This window comes from Leptidea sinapis, chromosome 2, assembly GCF_905404315.1.
Source record: "Leptidea sinapis chromosome 2, ilLepSina1.1, whole genome shotgun sequence".
NCBI lineage: Eukaryota > Metazoa > Arthropoda > Insecta > Lepidoptera > Pieridae > Leptidea > Leptidea sinapis.
Genome location: NC_066266.1, coordinates 18031324 through 18055738, shown reverse-complemented (window position 1 = coordinate 18055738; position 24415 = coordinate 18031324). Strand labels below are relative to the sequence as shown.

The following is a 24415-nucleotide window of genomic DNA, read 5'->3' as shown; positions in this document are numbered from 1 at the left end:
TCGGTCTGAAGGGCGCCGTAGCTAGTGAAATAACTGGTCAAATGAGACTTAACATCTTATGTCTCAAGGTGACGAGCGCAGTTATAGTGCCGCTTAGAATTTTTGGGATTTTTCAAGAATCACAATCAGATGAACGTCCTGCTCGTCTCGTCCCTTATTATCATTAAAAAAAGACGCTGAAACAATCAAATTTATAGTGATTATTATTATCATAATAGAACAACCATTCATGATAGCTGCCTATTTATTTCCTACAATAAGTAGGTTTGACTATGTCGTGGTCTTCCAACGCATACATTACTATTTGCAACTAATGTAGGTTTGACAACGAAATAATTTGGATCGCAATGACCTTTTCGGTCCTTATCGGTCTGAAGTGTTTACCTTCAAGAGAAGAACGGGCTCAAGAAACTCAGCGGAATTATTTATTGAAATACAATTGTATTTCAATAAAACTTATTATTTAATAGCCTGAGGTCGCTCCATTAAGGCGACACTAAATGCCAGCGACCTTGAGCGATATGAGTTCACGGCTGCCGGCCCGCCATCTATGTAACAAAGCCAATATATTCAAAATTCTTGCGTGGAAAACAGTTTATATGCTTACAATCCTCGTTATTCACTACTCATCTGAATAAATGAACCTACACAAAAAAGTACTAGCTATAAGAATAACTTTTCTGAGAGAAGTACCAAAAAAATGCGTCACGCCATGCCAAAAACTTGTTTAACTTCAAAGAAAAGTGGTAGTTCAAAAAGGCTCGGCAGTGTTAACTATAACCAACAGCAAGCATTAGCAACTTACAAATAAGAGTTAAGGATATGTGTAACAGGATTAAGTAGTATTCATAGTTCGAAATGCTATACTTTCACCACAAAACTTGTCTAAAAACACCATGTTGTTTTCTGCTTACTCTTCGCCTTAAGACAGTTACAACATATACATAAATACAAGTATTTATGTATATGTCTTAAGTACTTGTACAATATAGTATTTTTAGATGTTGTTTATATGTAGTTTAAATTCATGCATTAACCAATTTAATCCATAAGTCTAGATAGACTATGACAGCTTTAAACAGGACAAAAAAATAGCGGTGAACTGTTAGCCTCTATTATCAACACACTAAACTCTAAAAGTAATGAGCTTGGCGTATATAAATTGTCTAGAATAATAATATCAAAGATGGTTCTTTATTTTGTTGTCGTTGTATTATGTTTCCATCTCAGGCGTCACCTAGCGACTAATCTAATTGGGTCGTCAAGCCCCTAGGGCGCAGTAATTAACCAAATGTCTTTGTTAATATTAAATGCTAATTTATATGTGTAGTATTTGTGTATCGTGCTAATAACATATAAAATTAATTTTTGATTGATCATCATCATCAGCCCGAAGAGGTCCACTGCTAGGCGAATACCTCCCCTAAAGATCTCCACGAAGGTCGGTCCAGCGCTGCCCTCATTCTTTTATGAACGATGCGGGACTCGAACTCACGACCTCTGGCGTATCCGGATCTTGTAGATGAAGCCACAACCTGAGAGTTGAACAAAGCAAACAAGATTATATGACGATACGTCACTCAAACGGAACGCAGAGGTCGCAGGTTGGAGTCCCGCATCGTTCATAAAATTTTGTTTTCAAATTTTATTTGTGTATTAATTCTAGAGGTAAGGGTTATCACTTTAAAAATATAACAAATTATTCATACAACATATTCCGCCGATCTTGACCAGATCGTCGGTCCAACTTGTGGGGGGTCACTACAGTTTCGCATTCATTTGGGCTATGTCCTGTGATTTTGGTTCTCCTACGGATCTCCTCATTTCTGATTCGATCTCGCAGGGAAACACCGAGAATAGTCCTCTCCATTGCTCTCTGAGCGACCATGAGCTTTCTCAGCAACTACGTCTTCCAGTAAGTGATCGCCATTCGAAGACTTTACTGCCCCAACGACGAAGAAGAATACTTGTATATTGTTTATCTCGAAAATATAATAAAACCAATACCAGTGGGACGCTCCGTTGCCCAGGATGCCGGCTAGATTATGGGTACCACAACGGCGCCTATTTCTGCCGTGAAGCAGTAATGTGTTAACATGACTGTGTTTCGGTCTGAAGGGCGCAGTAGCTAGTGAAATTACTGGGTAAATGAGAGTTAACATCTTATGTCTCGATGTGACGATCGCAATTGTATTGGCGCTCAGAATTTTTGTGTTTTCAAGAATCCTGAGCGGCAATGCATTATAATAGGCAAGGCGTATCAAATATCATCAACTGCACATTCTGCTCGTTTCTTCTCTTATTTTCACATAAAAAAAAACATATAACACAGATCTAAAACAATTTTCGTCATTTCTCGCGCTCGATGATGAATAAAAGTGAAGCAGTAATGTGTAATCATTACTGAGCTTCGGTCCGAAGGGCGCCGTAGCTAGGGAAATTACTGGGCAAATGAGAATGTGTCTATGTCTTAACGTATCAAGTACCACCAGCTGAACGTAATGCATAATAACTACTAAGTTTGTTGCATTGATCATTGTAAATCTAAATAATATTTCAAACCGTGATTTCAATATTCCAGAGGAGGTGATGAACCTAAATGATACCTCGGAGCAGGTGCTGGCGCTGGTACCGCCCGAGCTGCACAAATATCTGACAGTCCATCCAAAGAACACTAGCGGTAAGTTGTATCTCAAAGGGTATGTTCCGATATGCACTGCGACCACTGTACAGTGTGACGTCAATTTAGTATACTGTGAAGCCGTTCCTTTATAGCCAGTTATACTGGTTACTATTTAAAACGGAACGCAATCCCGTATACTGTCAACCGCATTTTTTGACGCACCATTCAAATGAGTGTATTAAAGTATTCTAGTTCATTTAAAAAAGCTGTTGTTGGACAGTACTGTCAATTTAAATATATTTTAATTAATATTTTAGGCACTCGAGTGGTTTTGACTGATCACGTGATCAAAGTACTGCGAGTATCTTACCTCGAAAACGCCAGTGCTCACAGTAGAATATGGCGGCGATTTATGGCGTCATATATTTCCCTAGGGTACTGCGGCAGTATACTGGCAGTCCATAATGGAACGAATAGTGCATATCGAACATACCCAAAGTCTACTAACAGTCCAAATGTTTTGAGTTTTCTTTAGTGTTAATTCCGCCAATCTTTGTCTTTAAACAAAGTATAATTGGATGTAGTTAAGGAGAAAGGAATCAAACCACGCTTTGGTAAAAATAGAGTTAAGTATGCCATCATACTCCCATTTACCAGTGGGAGGATCTACTTCTGCCGTGAAGCAGTAATGTGTAAACATTATTGTGTTTTGGTCTGTAGGGCGCCGTAGCTAGTGAAATAACTGGGCAAATAATACTTAACATCTTATGTCTCAAGGTGACGAGCGCAATTGTAGTGCCGCTCAGAATTTTTGGGTTTTCCAAGAATCAATTACCATCAGCTGAACGTCCTGCTCTTCTCGTCCCTTATTTTCATTAAAAAAAGGTAGAATCTGTCATTTTGTGAAAGCCCTATTTTTAAAATGTATATGTAAACTTTTTTTATTATTGGATATATATATGACAGCATTGACAGCTGAAAATTCGAATGCCTATAAGTCAAAAGTGCCTTTTGTAGAGTCCTTTCTGTTTAACTTTAAAGCGCGTACACCTTCCTTAAAGGCCGGCAACGCTCTTGTGATTCCTCTTGTGTTGCAAGAGAATGTGGGCGGCGGTGATCACTTTACACCAGGTGACCCGTACGCTCGTTTGTCCTACTATTCCATAAAAAAAAACTACGTCCAATACATCCCGGTGAAAATGATGACATCATCAAACTTACTAGATTAAGCATGAAACAAAACTATTTTAAATTCAAAAATCAATTCTATCGCCAAAAGGAAGGAATAGCAATGGGTTCACCATTAACGGCCGTTCCCAAAATACTATCTACACATAGAGATAAATCACTACCTTCTACTGTCAGTAATTAGCTGTCTTTAATCTGAAGCTGTCCCATTAACCCGATAAGTCATTCTTATCGCCTTACATTAGGACGCGTAAATTGCAATTTCCATACAAACTTCTATCGCTGGTAAGCTATACGTCCTCCCATTCACAGACAGCGTGTACGGATAAGGTGAGTTTGTAAGTTTATTGGGACAACAACAATGTCAACGATAGTTACGATTTTTATCTCTGGTAGGCCACAACCGGGGATAGACTGAATATTGGGAACGGCCGTTAGTCCACTTATGGCTGAAATGTTTATGGATAATTTTGAGTTTAATTACGTGGTGAGAGACTCACATATCCTGTTTTATTACCGATACGTTGACGACGTAATAATTTGCTGGACAGGCACCGAACGTTTCATTAATAAAATTATCAATCATATCATTTGGATAACTATGGATTTCCGCAAAGTAACGCCTACTTTAAAAACAAAATCTACTAACAGTGCTAATTGCGAAGCATTACCAATTTTCCTATAACCCTATATTGGTAATTCGATGTATTTCTGTAGGAGGTTATAGGGAGGGGCGTGCATGTCATATAGCCAATTAGGCAGTGGCCACATCGTAATGAACCTAAATAAATATAGCACTTGTGTTAAAGTTAATTTTCTACCTACGGCAGGAAGTCTACAGATTGCATATACGAAGCAAGCAGCGTTTAATACAACGTAGCAACGTAGAGCAGCTCGAATTGTGGGACCCAGTGCTCTGTGAACGGCTGGATCACTTGGCGTTGCGTAGAGACGTCGCTTCATTGTGTGTCTTCTACCACATTTATCACGGGGAGTGTTCCGAAGAGCTGTTTAACCCGATTCCTGCCGCCGAATTCCACCATCGTACGACACGCCACAAATTAGGATATCATCCGCACCATCTGGATGTGTGGCGGTCCTCCACAGTCTGGTTTTCTAGGAGCTTTCTTCCACGTACTACAAAACTGTGGAATGAGCTTCCTTGTGAGGAGTTTCCGGGACGATGCGAAATGGGTACCTTCAAAAAAAGCGCGTAAACCTTCCTTAAAGGCCGGCAACGCTCCTTTGATTCCTCTGGTGTTGCAAGAGATTGTGGGCGGCGGTGATCACTTAACACCAGGTGACCCGTACGCTCGTTTGTCCTCCTATTCCATAAAAAAACTTATGTCGTACTGTCATAATTAAGCGCAACTACGACTAGTTAGATATACAGTACCTACCTTGCTAGAAAACTACTGCATGCCCCTGGTTTTCGGGGTGCCAATTTGCGATCATTTTAAAATCCCATATGAATTATGTTAAAGTGAACTATTTTGGAGTTGAAATCAGGTTTTCCAGATTTTATTTCAAAGTCAAAAATTCAACATCATTTGAATCTCATTTTTCTTCTGGTTTATAAAAACGAGTAAATACTGGGGATATATCAAAACAACAATTAACGGTATAAAATTGACTTTTTTTTCACTAAAACGCCTTAAAAAAAGAACTTGATGAAACTTGGCTTGGCAACAAAAGCAGGTTGTTTACGTAACAGCAAGTTATGTCATACTCGACCGTAGAGTGTGAGATATAAGGTTGAGAATCCCTTACACTGGTTGGGATCTATCAATTCTTCTTGTATATTCTCATTAATATTGATATATATGAATAACTTCCAGCAACAAAAATTAAATTTGTAAACAAAATTTATGAACGATGCGGGACCCGAACTCACCACCTCTCAGGTTCTGTGGGAGCGCTCATCCACTGAGCCTACCGTTCGAGTGATGGAAAGTTAGTAAATCTTGATGTCACTCTTTTAAATCTAAACAATTTGTAATTTGTATATAGATTTGAAAGAGCGACATTTTAAGTTACATTCATAATATACAAATATTGAGGTTGAGCAGGTTATCAACTGTTAAGTAGATCGTGTAAATGTAGCCACAACGTTGACCAAAGACATATCAAGATTTATAAATGAAACGTCACTCGAACGGTTGGCTCAGTGGAAGAGCGCCCGCACGGAACGCGAGAGGTTAGGTTCATAAATTTTGATTTTTTAATTTAATTTGTGTACTTAATCCCTGAAGTGAGTGTTATCACTTTAAAATAATAACAAATTGTTTTACTTCCAGCAAACTCGACGGAGCGGACGGTCCCTAAGAACCTGACGGAGATCCGGCGCTCCATCCGGATGTACAACGACGCACAAACTATTTACAACGAGGACTTGTTTGGTCCGGTGCTAAACGACACCATTATTATAGCGATACAGGTATGTCCATACGTTTTGGCTTCGATGACTTTGGTATAAATTTTAATTAATTGAAATTTTTGAAGTCTTATGGATTCGCGTCATCGATAAGCTCATGACTGGCGCTTGCTATGAATAAAAAATAAAACAATTACTATCTAATATATAAAATTCTCGTGTCATGGTGTTAAACATTGAACCTTCGAAACGGCTTGACCGATTCTCATGAAATTTTGAGTGCATATTGGGTAGGTCTGAGAATCGGACAACATCTATTTTTCATCCCCCTAAATATTAAGGGTGATCCACACGAATTTCTTTTTTAATTTTTTTGATATTTTTTTTTAAATTTTGATTATGAGTCAGTATTAAAAAATACATCCAACTTCCAATTTTCACCTATTTACGATCATCAGTTACTTTTGTATCGCGATTTTAATATCGGCAATACAACGTTTGCTGGGTCAGCTAGTAAATATATATATTTAGACACTTTTTATATAGGTGAAATCTCGTGAGTTCGCGTCACTGAAATGCTTATAGCAGTGTACCTGTAGCTATACAGCTGCCGTATTGTGCTGTACATAATATAAGTGAAATTGAATGGATTTAGTGAAAAGTTCAATGTGTATCTACTGTGTATTGTAGTGCATTGTGTTAATAAAATAAGTTCTTAAAATAAATTAAAGTTAATTGAGATATTTAACCCGGACTGATGGAGTGACAGACAACTTGAAAGTTACACATCAAACTATAACACGCCCATTGGTATCCTTTAGCAGTATTTGATATTATTCAAAAATTCTGAGCGGCACTACAGTTGCGCTCGCTACCTTGAGACATAAGGTGCTAAGTCTCATTTTCCTAGTTATTTCACTAGTTACTTCGCCCTTCAGACCGAAACACAGTAATGCTTACATATTGCTGCTTCACAGCAGTAAAAGGCGCCGTTGTAGTACCAATAATCTAGTTCAAAGGAGCCTCCCATTGGTTAATGATAATAATGGTCTTTTATTCAATAGTCTATTGATAAAAAATTTCAATCTTTTTAGTCACGGCAAGAATTTCGGTCTGGGCATTGTTCGTCTGGCTAAAATGAACTCGACTCCATGTAGACCCTGCAGGCTGATCTTCTTGGGAAACTGCTTCGTCTCCTTCGGCAGAGTCACTTTTCTCTTCTTCTCCTTTTTCACCTCGACCGGCGGTCGACTTCTCTCGACCCATATGTATTGGTGGTCTTCTGGTATTGCCATGTCAATGCGGAATTTGCGGGGGACCTGTCAAATAATTATTATTTTTTATTAGTACCTAAATTCATTAACGATGCGGGACTCAAACCCACGTCACTCGGGTTCCGTCCGAGCGCTCTTACCAACTGATCGAACCGTTAGAGTGACGCAAGGATCGTAAATCTTGGTATGCCTTCTTTAATGTTGATAATAGATTATTATTGTCTTTTTGTACCAGGCGATCATGGTTGTAGAAGAGATTATCAAATGTATGACGCGAGTGTGCCTTAATATATTCTGACGTCATGCGCACGACGTATTAATATGATAGCGGTGATAGTAATGTCTTTCATAGCGGTTGAAATCATGTGTCATTCTAGCATTGTGAGTGACCATGGATCATAAATCTTGTTTTTTTTGGAATGGATCACAAACGAGCGTACGCGAGGTGACCATGTGGTGCTAAGTGATCACCGCCGCCCACATTCTCTTGCAACATCAGAAGAATCACAGGATGCCGGCCTTTAAGGAATGTGTACGCGCTTTTTTTTGAAGGTACCCATGTCGCATCGTCCCGGAAACACCGCACAAGAACGCTCATTCCACAGCTTTGTAGTACGTGGAAGAAAGTTGAAAACCGCACTGTGGAGGACCGCCACACATCCAGATGGTGGGGATAATATCCTAACTTGTGGCGTGTGGTGCGAAGGTGGAATTTGGCGGCAGGAATCAGGTGAATTCGGCGCCTATTCCGTGAAACAGTAATGTGTAAACATTACTGTGTTTACCATTTACCATCAGCTGAACGTCATGCTCGTCTCGTTCCTATTTATCATAAAAAAAAGATTATAACTTGTTCAACTCTTAGGTTGTGGATCCATCTACAGGATCTACGATACAACGTCTATGCGTCACTCAGATGGTTGGCTCAGTTGGTACGAGCGTTTGGACGGACCCCAGGAGGCGTGGCACTCAATAGTTTTGTCTTCCCAAAATTGCTTATCGGCTATGTAAATCGTGCGTATGTGGGGGTGCGTCGATTCGTGCGCTCTTGTATGAAGTAAAATTATTGTTCTTTTACTGTTCTGTGGTATTGATCACTTTCCACAGTCTTTTCTGAAGTTTTTTAAAAAATAATTAAAATCTTAGTTACCAGGCATTCATAAAATAGTTCTGGCTGCGGTTCTGTGTACTGCGGTATCGGTATCTTCTCCGTCTTACTTCTTCTCCTGCCGAACTTCACTTTCGGGAAGTCCGGCTTTTGATACCTGGGAATCATAACTGACACTGTATTTACTACTCTGTCCTATTTAAACTAAAAACCTTATTTTATATACGTCTAGATAGAGTCTCTTGCTGCTAGACAACTGATGAAAACAGGCCAGGTTTATTATTTTAGTGTGCGTGACAAGCTACGTCTTACACTCGCGATTTGTGTGTCACTTTCTGTACGTGTGGCCAGCATTGCTCAAAATAGAGGTTAACTTTTTTTTTAAAATTAAAATATGGGGCGATACGAGCCGGACGTTCAGCTGCTGGTAAATGGTACGTCCTGCCATTCAGTGCCGCTCAGGATTCTTGATAGACCCAAAAATTCTGTGTGGAACTACAATTGCGCTCGTCACCTTGAGACGTAAGGCGCCTATTTCTGCCGTGAAGCAGTAATGTGTAAGCATTATTGTGTTTCGGAGTGAAGGGCGCTGTAGCTAGTGAAATTACTGGACAAATGAGACTTAACATCTTATGTCTCAAGGTGACGAGTGCAATTGTAGTGCTGCTCAGAATTTTTGGGTTTTTCTTCTAATACTGAGCAGCACTGCATTGTAATGGGCAGGGCGTATCAATTACCATCAGCTGAACGTCCTGCTCGTCTCGTCCCTTATTTTCATAAAAACGAATCCCACGGTTTGTTTGTACGAAAGTTACTTTAAAGTTATTATTCTCTGGAGAAATATCTCACCATACTGAATCCCAGTGGTCAATGTAGACCGGTTCAGGCATGATTATCTTCATCCATCTAAGAATGTCGCACCTGAAAAACGAAAGTTTTCATTAGTAACCTAACATATTATACGCAGTATTTTTAACTTCCCGCTTAAAAACTATCAAAAAACGGAAAGTTATTTGGTTTTACCCCGTTTTTCGAAAATCGAGTTTTCATCAGAATTGTCGACATTTTAAGGTCCTAGGAAGATTCCCTGACTATTCCCGCGATGGTGTCCGTACGGCTGTATGCGTGCATTTATGTGTGTGTCTGTGTTTGTATATGTATGGATAATAATAATAATATTGACACACTTTTTACACAAATTATCATGCCTCAAGTTAAGCATTATATATGCTTAACTGTCTGTGTTATGGGTTACAAGACAATGATATATTTAATACAATATACTTACTTAAACATACATAAATTCTTATAAACATACATAAATACATTTTAACATCCCTGACTCGGAAACAAACATCCATATTCATCATATAAATGCTTACACCTACCGGGATTCGAACCCGGGACCTCTAGCTTAGTAGGTAGGATCGCTAACCACTCGGCTAGTCAGGTCGTCGTATGGTTGTATATAAACCTCTTATAACTTTTGAACAGCACGACCGATTTCATCGCGGTTGGCGTCATTCGAAATGGCTTGACTAAACTTAGATTTTAAATACAATTCGCACCGATTCGGACCCGTAGATTTGAGAAATCTCTAAACATCTACGAAATAAAAATTCTAAATGTGTTTTTTTTTAGAAAAGTTTTAAATTGCTTTACTGATCGACTGAAAATTGTGTGAAGATCGGTTTGTTCATTCAAAAGTAACTGCGGTTTAAAAATTTAATAAATTAGGGTTTTATGTAACTGTCGTCAGACTTTTGGGAAGTTGAAGGGATGGCCTTTAGGGTCAACTGTGTTCCTATTTTTTTTTTATGGAAGAGAGGACAAACGTCGTGTTGTTAATTGACCACTACTGCACACATACACTTGCAACACTAGAGGAATCACAGGAGCGTTGCCGACCTTTTAGAAAAGTGTACACGCTTACGTCCTTCGTAATACGTATTTGTTATGACATAGAAAAAATAATTATTAATACTTTGCTTAATATGTTTCGTTATTTTAAGCATCTTTATGCATTATATCTTTACAGTTGTTACTGAAAATAATGGACGAGAAGAGCAGGACGTTCAGCTAATGGTAATTGATACGCCTTGCCCATTACAATGCAGTGCCGCTCAGGATTCTTATAAAACCCCAAAAATTCTGAGCGGCACTACAACTGCGCTCGTCACCTTGACACATAGCGACCTTCAGAGCGAAACACAGTAATGCTTACACATTACTGCTTCACGGCAGAAATAGGCGCCGTTGTGGTACCCGTAATCTAGCCGGCATCCTGTGCAAAGGAGCCTCCCATTAGTTAAAGTGTACCTACGTTAATTATCAATCATCAGTAAGTTCTTTATTATTGAGTTTTATTAAGTGACCCGTATGTTCGTTTCACCCCCTCTTCCATAAAAAAAGGTCCTTGTGTCATCTTGGGTGCGCCTGAGACCTATGACAAAAGCTAGGTTAAGATTTCCCTTCACTAACCTCCCTTTACTTAGCTTTCATTCTTCTGTTCCTTACATATGAACCCTGCCTTAATGTGCGCTAGTGTTTATTCAAATTCAAATATGTTTATTCAAAATAGGATTCAAAATAACTTATTGAACGTCAAAAACTACCCACTACCCCTACCCATTCAAAATAGACTGCCTCAGATCTGAGATGAACGGGCGCAAGAAACTCAGCGGGATTTTTTTTTTAAATATGGGTTACAATCATTCACCATTAACGAAAATCGTTTATGCTATAGTAATCTTTCCCAGACAAACGTTGTTTAACATTTCTTTTGAATTTCGTAACACATTTGTTGTGTAAATTTTCTGGGATCATATTGTTGAAGCATATACATCGCCCAATAAAAGACTTACTAACTCGACTTAACCGAGTAGTAGGCATAGCAACTTTATGTTTGTTCTTCGTGTTAACATTATGATTGTCACAGTTTCTAGCAAATTTGTTAATGTGCTTATAAACATACAGAAGATTATCAATAACTTATGCCACCGTTTTATTAGTGGGCAAATAAGTAAAACAGTACCTGGTCCAGTTGACGTGTATACCCCAACGGGGCCCCGTGCGCGATTTAAACGACGTGCAGTGGCTGAGGGGCTTACGCGGTGGCAGCCCAATACTCCTGCAGAACCTTATCACCTCCACTCCGAACAACTGGCGTACCTTTGAAGTTATCATCTGAAATACAATTCAAATGAGTCACAGTACGGTAATAATAACACAGATTATAAGTTTTATAACCTAACCTCAAATAATGACTTTTTTAAGAATTGTGACATTTTTATGGGTAGGAAAGAGAGTGAAACGCCTAGAATTCGTTTCTGGTACTCGCCGGTCGCTACCGCGGCCAGCTACGCTCGGCTCGTGCGTTGTTTTAACTGTTCTAACCTAACCTAACCTAACCAATTTTTATTAATTATAGTTGATAAAGCTTTGGTCCACGATTAAATAGTGCTACTAATCTTATTACAACTGGGACTAGATTATGATTTCTTTATAGCGATAGAAATGACTGTACAATATTGTATATTTTTATTAAAAAGAGCGCAAAGAAAAAGAATGCTGGGAGAGTTTCTTGCGCCGCTTCTTCTCTCTCAGAGCGCCATTTGTTTCCGAAGCGGTAGTAGTATCTAGTAATTATTAGAAATGACATCAAAAAGAATTCTAAAAGAATCAATTTTGAGAAAATAAATGCCTTTTACAAGGTAATAAACAGTTTTCAAGAAAATAACGAAAAAATATTACAGCCTCTAAACGGGTAAAATATTGTTTTTTTTGTACTGGCTTTACAACTCTGGGTTCTAGCCTTTTTAGTTTAAAAATTATATTTGATTAAGCCGTCCAGTCTATCCCAGACTATTTTTTACTGGTTTTCATTTATAAATAATAATAATAAGCCTTTTATGTCATACAAAAAGTAAGATACATACATAGTTACATAACAAAAAAATAAATAAAAGAATGTTTGTGATGTTATTTACACGTATTTGTTTAGATCTGGATACTAATATATAAGTTTGTTTGCATGAACCCCTCTTCAAGTGAAGGTGAAGGCCTTCTCTAAAGAACCATGTGTCTCTTGAGCTATGTGCGACCAGCAGGTATATATAAAGTTCTGACGTTGTAAGTTACTATGTTAGAGCTGATCTTTCTTGTTTTTAGTTAAGTTATGTATTTCTTGGGTTTCTGATTCATTTCTTGTTATTGAAGATGTTGGAGTTTTTTTTTTTTTGAATAGGAGGACAAACGATCGTACGGGTCGCCTGGTGTTGATTGATCACCGCCGCCCACATTCTATTGCAACACCAGAGGAATTACAAGAGTTGCCGGCCTTTGTTATATGTTGTTTGGAGATGTCTTCTTTAGAGGGTTTTGGTCTTGATCTTCCACGGTGACCAGCCGAATTGGAAGATAGTTTTCGTTGTGTAGTTGATTGATTGTTGCTAAGTTAAGGGAGTGGTGGGGGGGGGGGGGGGGGGAGTGGCTGCTATGAATGTAAGTTATTGGTTGTATTATCCTTGGTTTGGTTATGTGGTGTGCAGTTGATGTTGTTGTTTACTAAGTAGCTTAGAATACTTGGTTTTAGAACTCCTTCTGAGACACTGTTTGATCTAGGTATAGATGGGTTTAATTGTTTTATTTTGTTTTTCTTGATGGGTCTAGTTGTACTATTACCAACTAGTGCTTGAGAATTGGGATCTGACTCTGGTGAAGTCGTCAGTGTTCTTTTGTTGTTTGGTTTTAATATAACAAGTTTATCGTAACTTTATTTCCTTTCTCGCGCTCTCTATTTGCTTCTTCCTGGAGTTCTTTCCTTTTTTCTAATATGTATTTAGGGTAATCTTCGTTCAAGTAATATTGGGTGTCTTTAAATAATTTTTTTTGCTTAAGAATGCTGATATTTGAACCAAGGGTAGAAAAGGTTACAATTATTGGTCGCGGTTTATCACCTTTTTTCCCCACTCTCTTTATTTCTTGAATATCTCTACCATTCAATTTTAAGAACAATTTTTCACTTATGAATTGCAATATATTTTCCTCCAAGGTGTGATAGGATGTCTCACTCTCTTCAATACCGAAGAAAATTATGTTTCTTTGTTTTATTTGTTTTCCATAAATTGAATTCTTTTTTCTTGTTGTTCAACATTTTCTTTCAAGGTTTGATATTTTTCTTCCAATATGGTGAATTTCTCTTCTAATTTGTTAGTTATATTAAGTGTTACTTGTTCTGTGACCTTTTCGCCACTTTTCTGAATTTCTATTTTTTGTAGGTTCAGTTCTTTTTGAATATTTTGTAAGGCTTTCATAATTTCCTCCATAGTGTCTATTTAGTTTTGGTACTGGATGCGCCCTCTAGTAGAACTGGATAGTAGTGTTACGTATTGGTATTGTGCGTAAGTCGAGCGTAGTGTGCTCCTATTCTAATAGATGGCGCTGTTTCGCAGTTTATTTTACTTTGACAGGCGAAAGTGCAGACTCATTCGGGTGTGAGGTTAGGTTTTTTCAAAAAAGGGGTAGCTTCCACGATTTTTCATTTATTTCGTTTATTTACACTCCAGCACTTTCATATATTAACACTGGTACAGATTAAGTTCCTTGATTCGCGAGAAAAGACTTGAAAACTTTGTAAATTGTTGTCTGTTTACACTTTATTTATTTTTTTTGGTTTTATGTGTATTATTCGCTAACTTAGGACATTGTCTTCACTATATAGGCATATTCACTGGTTTATTTTTACTTGTACAATTTTGTTTTCACTAAATTCACTTAAATTTTTAAATAGTTTTTTATACGGACTATGTTGTTACCGCGTCTCAGTACTGCCCCCACCCCACAAAAACTTCGGTTTTCATTTATGCAAGTTATTAGCAAGTTTTTAGCCTCCCGGCGCCATGACAGCGCTCATCTACAGTTTTACTTACGTGATTTACCCATTTTAGTTTATAATTTTATTTCGTTATTTTCTTAAAGACGGTGTATTACCTTGTAATAAGAGTGGTATCATTATAATCGTGGACTAAAGCTCTATCAACTACAATATTTTTTAGCTCCTAATTCGTGCTACGGGATTCTAAGTCCAACCCGAGCGTACGAATCGATGCACACACACATACGCACGATTTACACGGCCGCTAAGCAATCTTGGGAAGACAAAACTATTGAGGCTGAAATGGATATAGCGTACTTAGACTTTGCTCAGACTTTACTTACGTATAACTTAGTTGAGTGTAAGCTGACAATAATCTTTAATTTTATTTTTATAGACATTTGATAGCTGAGATTATGCTGAGCTTAAGTTAGGACAGCCGTATGATTGGTTACCTTTATATGTTCCCAGTCTCTTATGCCTATAGCGGCCACTTTGGATGGATCCTCAAGCATCAGAAGACGCATTCCGGTGATTTTGTTGGCAATTATGCTTTCCTGTGGGCATATTTATTTATTAACATCGCCAAAACAATAATTACTACATTAAATATTATCTGTACTAATTATCGCGCCTCTCGGGTTCCGTTCAGGCGCTCTTACCAACTGAGCCAACCGTTTGAGTGACGCATGGTTCGTACATCATGGTATGCCTTGTTCAACACTCAGGTTGTGGCTTCATCTACAGGATCTACTTTACAGTTGATAACCTGCTCAACCCCAAAAACTGCATATTAGGAACTGACTTGAGACGTCGCTCTTTCGTCGTCTTGTTTTGTTTTTGTTCAAGTTTTGTACATTCTTAAAAATCCGAACAATATAACAATCGGTCGTGCGGAGATTATTATTGTAAAGAGGTAATGTTTGTGAGGTGGTAGAGGGTAAACTCTGGATCTACTGAACTGATTTTGAATGTTCTGTTACCAATAGAAAGCCACATTGGTTGTGATTGTGAACGTAGCCTACGTTCGTGTGATCAGGACAGAAGCTTTGCCGTTTAGTCAAGTATACGCACTTTCTTTGAAACACTGCACAAGGAAGCTCTTTCTTGTTGGAGTAATCTTTCAGTAGGTACCATAATATTATTTGGGTCCATTGCAAGATCAAATTCACATTCAAATATTTTTATTCAAAATAGGATATGGCATCATTATTGAAAGTCAAAAACTACCGCCCATTACAAAACGAATGCCTCAGACCTGAGAAGAACGTGCGCAACAAACTCAGCGGGCTGTTTTTTTTTCATCGAAAAACTATGTTTACAAAGTAATATTGTACAATTAAACTTATTATTTAGTAGCCTGAGGGCGGTCGTTCCATTCCCAATCTGTGGTGTCATTAAGAAAGGCATTTATGTTATAGTAACCTTAATAGTCATTCTTTTGAATAACGTAATACTTTTGTTTTGAACATTTTCTGGGATCTTGCTGTAAAAGAATATACATCGCCACAAAAGACTTACTAACTCGACTTAGCCGAGTAGTAGGCATTATAAGTTATGATCGCTTGAAAAACCTATTATACCTTGTACTGTGGGAGTCCCACTTGTTCACCCAACCAAGCGGCGACATCGTCCACCGACCAGCCGAACGCAACTGGCAGTTGCAATCTGTCAACAACGCCAGCTGACAGCTCGTACAAAGATGGCGGCGAGCGGAGACACGGCAGGATCTTTCTGGAATTAAATTATTATGAATTAAACTAAATGTCAATGCTAGATTCTGCCTCACCATTAACATCATTTACTTAAAATGTTTAATATGACAATTTGAAATTGAATAAATGATACAAAACTTGCGGATAAAAAAAATGTACATAAAAACAACTCAACGCATCTCTTCGACTTCCTGTTTGCCAGGCGGCCATTTGCATTTGATGCAAAAACAACCAATAATTTAAGAAGGTTGTTACTTGGTATTAAAAAAACACTACACAGATTGTTTTTGGAATATTTGCAAAATACCAATGCTGTAAATGTTCATTTAAAAAAGTGTCAGTGAGTTTCTTGTCACTTTTTCTCATTAAAGTTCAAACTTTTCCGAAGTGGTGGTTAATGATAAACTGCATAACTTTTAACATAATTAAGTGTAATTTTTGATGTGTAAAAAGGGCGTAATAAAACAATAATCCTCAAATATAATTATTCCAGACCAATACACCAACATACATAACAAATTATTTTCTAAAATGCTCGATCCAATATATGTATCATGTTTATATAATAATTTCTGGACGACCGAGCCTTGCTCGGATTTTTAAGAATTTACAAAACTTTAACAAAAAAAACTAATAGGACATCTGGACTAGAACTGGGGTTTCTGCTTTCCGGATCACCCAATGTCCCATCTAAGCTATTATAGTCTTGTATATAGTGGCGAAATTTACCTTTGTATTGTAATGTTACTGTAGCTGTTTCTCATTAAAACACGGATAAAATTCTCATTAAACAAATGTAGTTTTATCGATGTACCTTTTAAAGAAATTATTTCATAAAAAGTAATAAAGAATTAACTGTATAAATATAAATTATCGTATATTGGATGCATTAACCTTTAGAGCTTGAATTCATTGTTTGTGTAAGGATGCTTTGTGAACATGATGGTCGTGATTACTGTCACAGTTAGTAATTGAATCCAAAAAATTATAATAATTTATTAACTATAACAGGTCGACCTGACACCACAAGCACCCGTTCACGAGTTCAGATTTAGATGATTCAGTTTAACTCATTAGAAGTAAATGTTGTTGTTTTGTAGCTAATTAATGGTGTGCAACCCTGTGTAGAAGGGGTTGATAATTTAAATGCATCCCCCATGACGTTTCTCCTTCCGTTTTTCTAATTAATCATCTTTAGGCTTCTTGTTGGCGCCCCTGCTTTTCCCCAGCGATCGAGCCCCGTAGGAAGGATACACGGGGCGATCAGCTGGTTGGCGAGATCTTGCGGCTTCATGATTCCACTTGCGAGAATAAGGATCTCAACATATTTGTTATGGCGTATATCTGTAATGCGCGTGCCTCATCGCTCATGTCCGCGATTTGCGGTACAGGTTCATCCACTATGCGGGTGCTCTCTTTTTGTTTCTTGGACTCGAACCTAGCACTCGGGCTTATATAGGGCACGACCGCCTACCGTGATGATGCTACCAACTGTTAGTTGGCACTACAGTAGTGCCAACTAACTTACACGAATCAAGTTAATTTAAGATCTAAATATTATATGCTATTGAAGTTATTTCTGATTATAGTGATAATTATATTTAAATATTAACAGTAGTTAAATGAATGTAATTATTAACGGCCATTCCCAATATCCAGTCTATCTCTGGTTTTGGCCAAATTGAGAAAAAAAATCGTAACTATCGTTGATTTTCCTGTCCCAATAAACTTATCGACGGTAACTCATTTTATCGGTACCCGCTGTCTGTCAATGGGACGTCGTATAGCTTACCAGCGATATAAAGTTTGTATGGAAATTGCAATTCACGCGTCCCAATATAAGGCGATAAGAATGACTTATCGGGTATATTAGGACAGCTTCAGATTATTGACAGATAATTACTGACAGTAGAAGGTATTAATTTATCTCTATCTGTAGATAGTATATTGGTAACTTGTAAACACATCAAGCTGACACCTGTAAGTTATCTGTATATATGTGTATGTATGTATTAGTGTGCGATTGTTGGGTTTACGAATAAATAAATAAACTCACTTGTGGCGACGGTATGGTTCGCGGGGCGGGAAACAGCCGCATTCAACGCACGTCGTCTTGTCCGGGGTGACGTAGATCGGTTGCGGCGGCTCCACGACGACAGAGGGCGCCCTGCGCGGTATTACTACCAGGCGCTTTTTGTGCTTCTGAGAACAAGAACTGAGTTCTATTACACAAATTAAGACAACTGTTTGACTGTTAAAAGAACAGAGTTCTTTTTACTATTCAACGCAATTTTATTTTATTAATTTTTTCCGTACCTTACAGAACTTCCAAAAAAATAGCCAAATTGATCGAGAGGTTCTCGAGTTTTGCGCTAAGCAATCATCTTATATCTTTAAACGAACAATTCTTGTATATATATAATCTGAAACTCGGAAACGGCTCCAACAATATTAATGAAATTTAGTATACAGGTAGTTATGGGGGCGAAAAACTCGATCTAGCTAATTTTCAATTTAAAAAGAAAATGTAGTTTTATCCGTGTTTAAATGAGAAACAGCTACAATAACTTAGAATACAAAGGTAAATTTCGCCACTATATACATGACTATAATAGCTAAGATGGGACATTGAGTGATCCGGAAAGCAGAAGACCCGGGTTCGAATCCAAATGTCCTATTAGTTTTTTTTTGTTCAAGTTTTGTACATTCTTAAAATAGGTCGTCCGGATATTTTTATTTACATCGATACATATCGTTGTCTTGTACCCATAGTGCAGGCTATGCCTAGTTTGAGGATAATTTGTGTAAAAGTGTGTATTTATATTATTAAACATCTATTTATTATAATAGGTAATAATTCCCAAGCCAAAATACCAATTCATAATTCTAAAAAATTATAAAATCACATACTGTCGTTGACTCCCCCATTATGTAGGTATTTAAATTTAAATTAACTGAATATAATAATATAGGAAAAACATAAATATTGCTTTGACTTGTAAAAGTTCAGTTGACACTTGACGTTTTGATTGTTGACCGATGCATAGTGACACTTACTTTTTTTTTTATAATAACATGACAAAGGTCAGCTGGCTGTTTTTGATATATGAAAATCGTGTGGATGGTATTAGAGGTGAGACATAATGGGCACAAAGCAATACTAGGGTATTTGTCACTGTGACTCAAAAGTAACAGTGACAAATACCTGTTACAAGATACTGTTACTTTAATACTCCCTGTGATAACTAGCTAATGTACTGTAGCGTATATTTTTCGTTTGTTTGTTGCTTGATAGCGTCATCTATCAACTCAAATGTTTTTAAGAATACCCTCAATTTTATCACTGACCGCTCAAGTACTAACCAGTAATATGTATGATAGACAAATGTTATATTTATTTTCTCGTAGAACTGTTAAAAATTGTTTTTCATAAGTTAAATTCTTATATACGCTTTTATGTACTGAAGTAACTGTAAAAAACAATGTATCTGGAAGTGACTAGTATTAGAATAGAGGCCCGGCCTAGTTTAATGTTAGTGACAACTAAAATAATATAAAATATTATAATTATTAATTATTAGAAGCACTAATTATGTAAAACTATAATTATTTTCGTCTTACGCATATTTCTTGTGATAACATTCATATAACGTCTTCACAGCTATAATATTGTGTTTTATTTAATACTAGCTGACCCGGCAAACGTTGTTTTGCCATATAAAGTATAATTCACACGAAAGTTTTATAAGTAATAAAATATTGCCTATATTATAGCCTGTACATCATTTTGTTCTATTGTCAATAGTTTTTGCAGCGCACGCAAAAATAGGTTTTCGATTTTACACCTTGTGTTACAAAATAGCAAATTTATTACGGATCCCTAATTTTGAAAAAAAAAAAATAATAAACAATAAAATAAAAAAAAATAATAAAACATAGCCTATAGCCTTCCTCGATAAATGGACTACCCAACACTGAAAGAATCATTCAAATCGGACCAGTAGTACCAGAGATTAGCGCGTTCAAACAAACAAACAAACTCTGCAGCTTTATAATATTAGTATAGATTTGTGTTCGAAGTAAATCCATCGAACAGCATTATATTACAAATATTGCTTAGTAGATAATATTAATTACTTATAACCATGTGTTGCCTTTAGTAAGGCAGTACGCGAGTAACCATTGATCGGTCCGGTCCTAGTTACCATTAACCATTTCTCTATAACCATTACAGGACTGGTCCGAGTAACCATTTTAACCAATTAATACTAGAGATCCGCGTACTCACAAATAGAACCATTAATTATAGTTATTAAGCAAGTGTCATAGATTAATTTAGTATCTTAAGTAAATAAATACTTTTACCATAAAACCAATATATATATCTACCCCTAAGTGCACCCCTTTTCAATTTGTATTTTTCAGCTGTTCGTATTAAATTTGCAAGTTTTTTTACGAAATTTTTTATTTATTGTTAAAATTTAGAATAATTAATTAATGATCTAATGTAACTTACCTACTTGAATAAATAAAATAAATGAAGGAAAAGGCCATCTATATAATATACGTATTATGTAGTACTTTCTCTGGTAAATTAATTGTTTCTGTTTATTGTGCTTGTATTGTATTTCTTGTTTAAAATAAAACAACTTGCTTGGCTTATTATCTATACATATAAATAGAATTGAAGTGTCCGTTTGTAATATTGAAATAAACGTTTTTTACTACATCTATATGAATATATATACGGTACATACACCAAAATAACATTATTTACAATTTTTGTCTGTCAGTCTGTCTGTTTGTTCGGGCTTATCTCTGAAATGGCTGGACTGATTTTGACGGGACTTTTATTGGCAGGTAGCTGATGCAATAAGGAGTAACTTAGGCCACGTTTATTTTAGATAAAATGTTTTATTTTAGAAAGATAAAGTAATATTGCAATGTCCAAGAAACGGTCTAACTGTAAAAATAATTTATATGGCAAAACAACGTTTGACGGGTTAGCAAGTACTTTCTAAAGTCGCCATCTTATGATGCCAATGCACAGAAACATACACCATCATTTAGTCACAGATTATATTATATTTATGACTTACATAGGGTAGGTATGTTCCGATATGCACTGCGAGCACTGCACAGTGCTATCACTGTAGAAAAATTTGTTCCGTTATGGACTGCCAGTATACTGCCGCAGTACCCTAGGGAAATATATGACGTCATAAATCGCCGCCATATTCTACTGTTAGCACTGGCGTTTTCGAGGTAAGATACTCGCAGTACTTTGATCACGTGATCAGTCAAAACCACTCGAGTGCCTAAAATATTAATTAAAATATATTTAAATTGACAGTACTGTCCAACAACAGCTTTTTTTATGAACTAGAAAACTTTAATACACTCATTTGAATGCTGCATCAAAAAATGTGGCTGACAGTATACGGGATTGCGTTCCGTTTTAAATAGTAATACCAACATAACTGGCTATAAAGGAACGGCTTCACAGTATACTAAATTGACGTCACATTGTACAGTGGTCGCAGTGCATATCGGAACATACCCATAGATATGTTACAGTGGTAAAACAGTACCTAATTATTTTCATAATAATTATTATACTTTCGTATGTTCAATAGATGCTTGATTCTGACCTAGTACATTATTACAATTTGCCCTTAATACCTACAAATAATTCAAGAATGTGTGTTCTAGCTACTAGTACAGATGTATATTATTTTAATCATTATGATCCTTATATCTGGGGGTGAGGTCCTCCTACTTCAGACACCAGCTCCTCACAATTTTTCCGTAGTATTTACTAGCTGTTAAAAAGTGTAACAATACTGTACTGTTTTTTTTTTTATGGAATAGGAGGATAAACGAGCGTACGGGTCACCTGTTGTTAAGTGATCACAGCCGCCCACAATCTCTTGCAACACCAGAGGAATCACAGGAGCGTTGCCGAGAAAATAAATAGATATTTATTATTATTATTTTAATGTAGAATGTAAAAATCATAGAAAATATATTATTAAGTATTATTATTTTGTCTTTTCCAGGTTCACACAAGGCTGACGTACCTCAGACATCTGATTGTCTCGCTCGCACAGGCGAGAGATATAGATAGGACCCTCCTTGTCTTCTCGCACGACTACTATGACGAGGAGATCAATAGTTTAGTTAGGAGCATAGACTTTACGAAAGTGAGTATACTTATAGATATATATATATATACAGCGTGTCCCAAAATTCAACTTTTAGCTGAAACCAGACGATAGGCTAGATGTCTAGATAGTGTAGATAGGCATCACCAGAAGAATCAGAAAAAAACCCATTTTATATCCTTTAGAAATTATGGACCAAACAAAAAAAAAGGAAAGGAGAAGAATGGCGAGAATGGACCGACATAATTTAAAAATTAAGGAAGCATCGTACTAGTACAAGTTTATATTAATTATAAACTTACGTTTATACGATCAAATCAAATCAAAATCAAAATATATTTATTTTCTCTCACAATAAAAAAATACAATACACAGTTTATTAAAATCTATATTGATACATTGTTATAATTGTGAGAGACCGGAAAATGATGGAGCGAATATACAAAAAATAAATATATTATAACGAAACTTAATTAGATTACAGAAAGTAATTGGTCTTAGTGTAGATGCTGGTTATGTGAAGGTGTGTGTGTGTGTGTGTGTGTGTGTGTGTATGTAGTGACTTGGTGTATGTGTTGTAGGAAATTTTTACCTTATAATATTAAGTAAATTTTCAGTTTCAGTGTAGTCCAAGTGTTTCAGCCATTCAAATAGAAGTTTTTTACTTTTTTGATAGTTTACTTTGTGTAATTTTAACTCTTTATAATGTATTAAATTTTGGTCCGCTAAATAGTTTATATTTAATACGTCTATTTTGGGCTTCCTTTATGTCTTCCACATTAACCAGACCATGCAATCATAACATTAATCTCTGAACGAAGAGTTACCTCACAGTTAGTACATTACTGTCTTGATATAAAACAGAGGTGGGATACATATAAATACATAAAAATGAACGGAAAGTACTCACCTTAAGGATGGCTCTTTGAGCTCTTTCTACTGTTATCAATTGAGTTTTTGCAGCACCTCCCCACGTGTTAATACAGTAAGAAACGATGTTTATATAAAAACTAGCTGACCCGGCAAACGTTGTTTTGCCATATAAAGTATAATTCACGCGATAGTTTTATAAGTAATAAAATATGGCCTATATTATAGCCTGTACATCATTTTGTTCTATTGTCAATAGTTTTTGCAGCGCCGCAAAAATAGGTTTTCGATTTTACACCTTGTGTTACAAAATAGCAATTTTATTACGGATCCCTAATTTTGAAAAAAAACATAGCCTATAGCCTTCCTCGATAAATGGACTACCCAACACTGAAAGAATCATTCAAATCAGACCAGTAGTACCAGAGATTAGCGCGTTCAAACAAACAAACAAACAAACAAACAAACACTGCAGCTTTATATATTAGTATAGATTATTGAGGCGTTAAGATATTGAAGTCAAAAGAAATAAATTATTATAATTTATTAAAATATAAGTCATCTTGCACTAACGGAACGTTTTACGGAATTTATATTTTTTTTGACATAACAGTCATTTTTAATATAGATGTTCCGACATCATCAAAATCCTATCTATACCTACTCAAATTAGTTACTAAAATTAAGTAATTCAGTACAAATACACAATAAGATTCAATAAGATTATTATCGTTTTTTGATACTAACATCAGTAGGTAAGTATCTTTAAAAGATTCGATACCTGCTTGAAAAAAGAATGAATTGTGAATTATTAGCTGCTGGCAAACCTTCCACATTTAAATTATATTATCTTTTAGCAGACAGTAATTAGGCATAGACATAAGATTCTTTCACAATACAATAAGCCTTAGATCTTAGATTAAGGATTGGTCTCCACTGCGCTCCAACTAGATACCGCACTACATTAGAACAATAGCTTTTTATTACGGCAACTATTAGATGCTTGTGTGCGTGGCATCTTTCAAATTTTGTAACATACGCTTCGTGTTGTTTTACATTGATATTAATAAAATACAAAATACTTACTGATGATAATATGTGATCCCAGTGTATTTCTTGTTTCTTGTAGTATTATTTTTACAGTTTTACTACGCAACCCGGCATTTTAGTTTCAATTATTAGCAAAGTTTAACAGAACGTGTGGCACGTCAACGTCACACACTG

General features: G+C 36.4%; 1 protein-coding gene across 1 annotated transcript in view; it reads left to right on the top strand.

The window, feature by feature from the left end:
* The window catches only part of LOC126975332 (alpha-1,6-mannosyl-glycoprotein 2-beta-N-acetylglucosaminyltransferase), a 58143-nt gene that overhangs the window by 10206 nt on the left and 23522 nt on the right, over positions 1-24415 (top strand). Inside the window, exons 2-4 of the mRNA XM_050823180.1 lie at positions 2582-2680; positions 6109-6248; positions 22217-22360. Of these exons, the coding sequence (XP_050679137.1) occupies positions 2582-2680; positions 6109-6248; positions 22217-22360 (383 nt within the window). The remainder of the gene's footprint in view (positions 1-2581; positions 2681-6108; positions 6249-22216; positions 22361-24415) is intronic.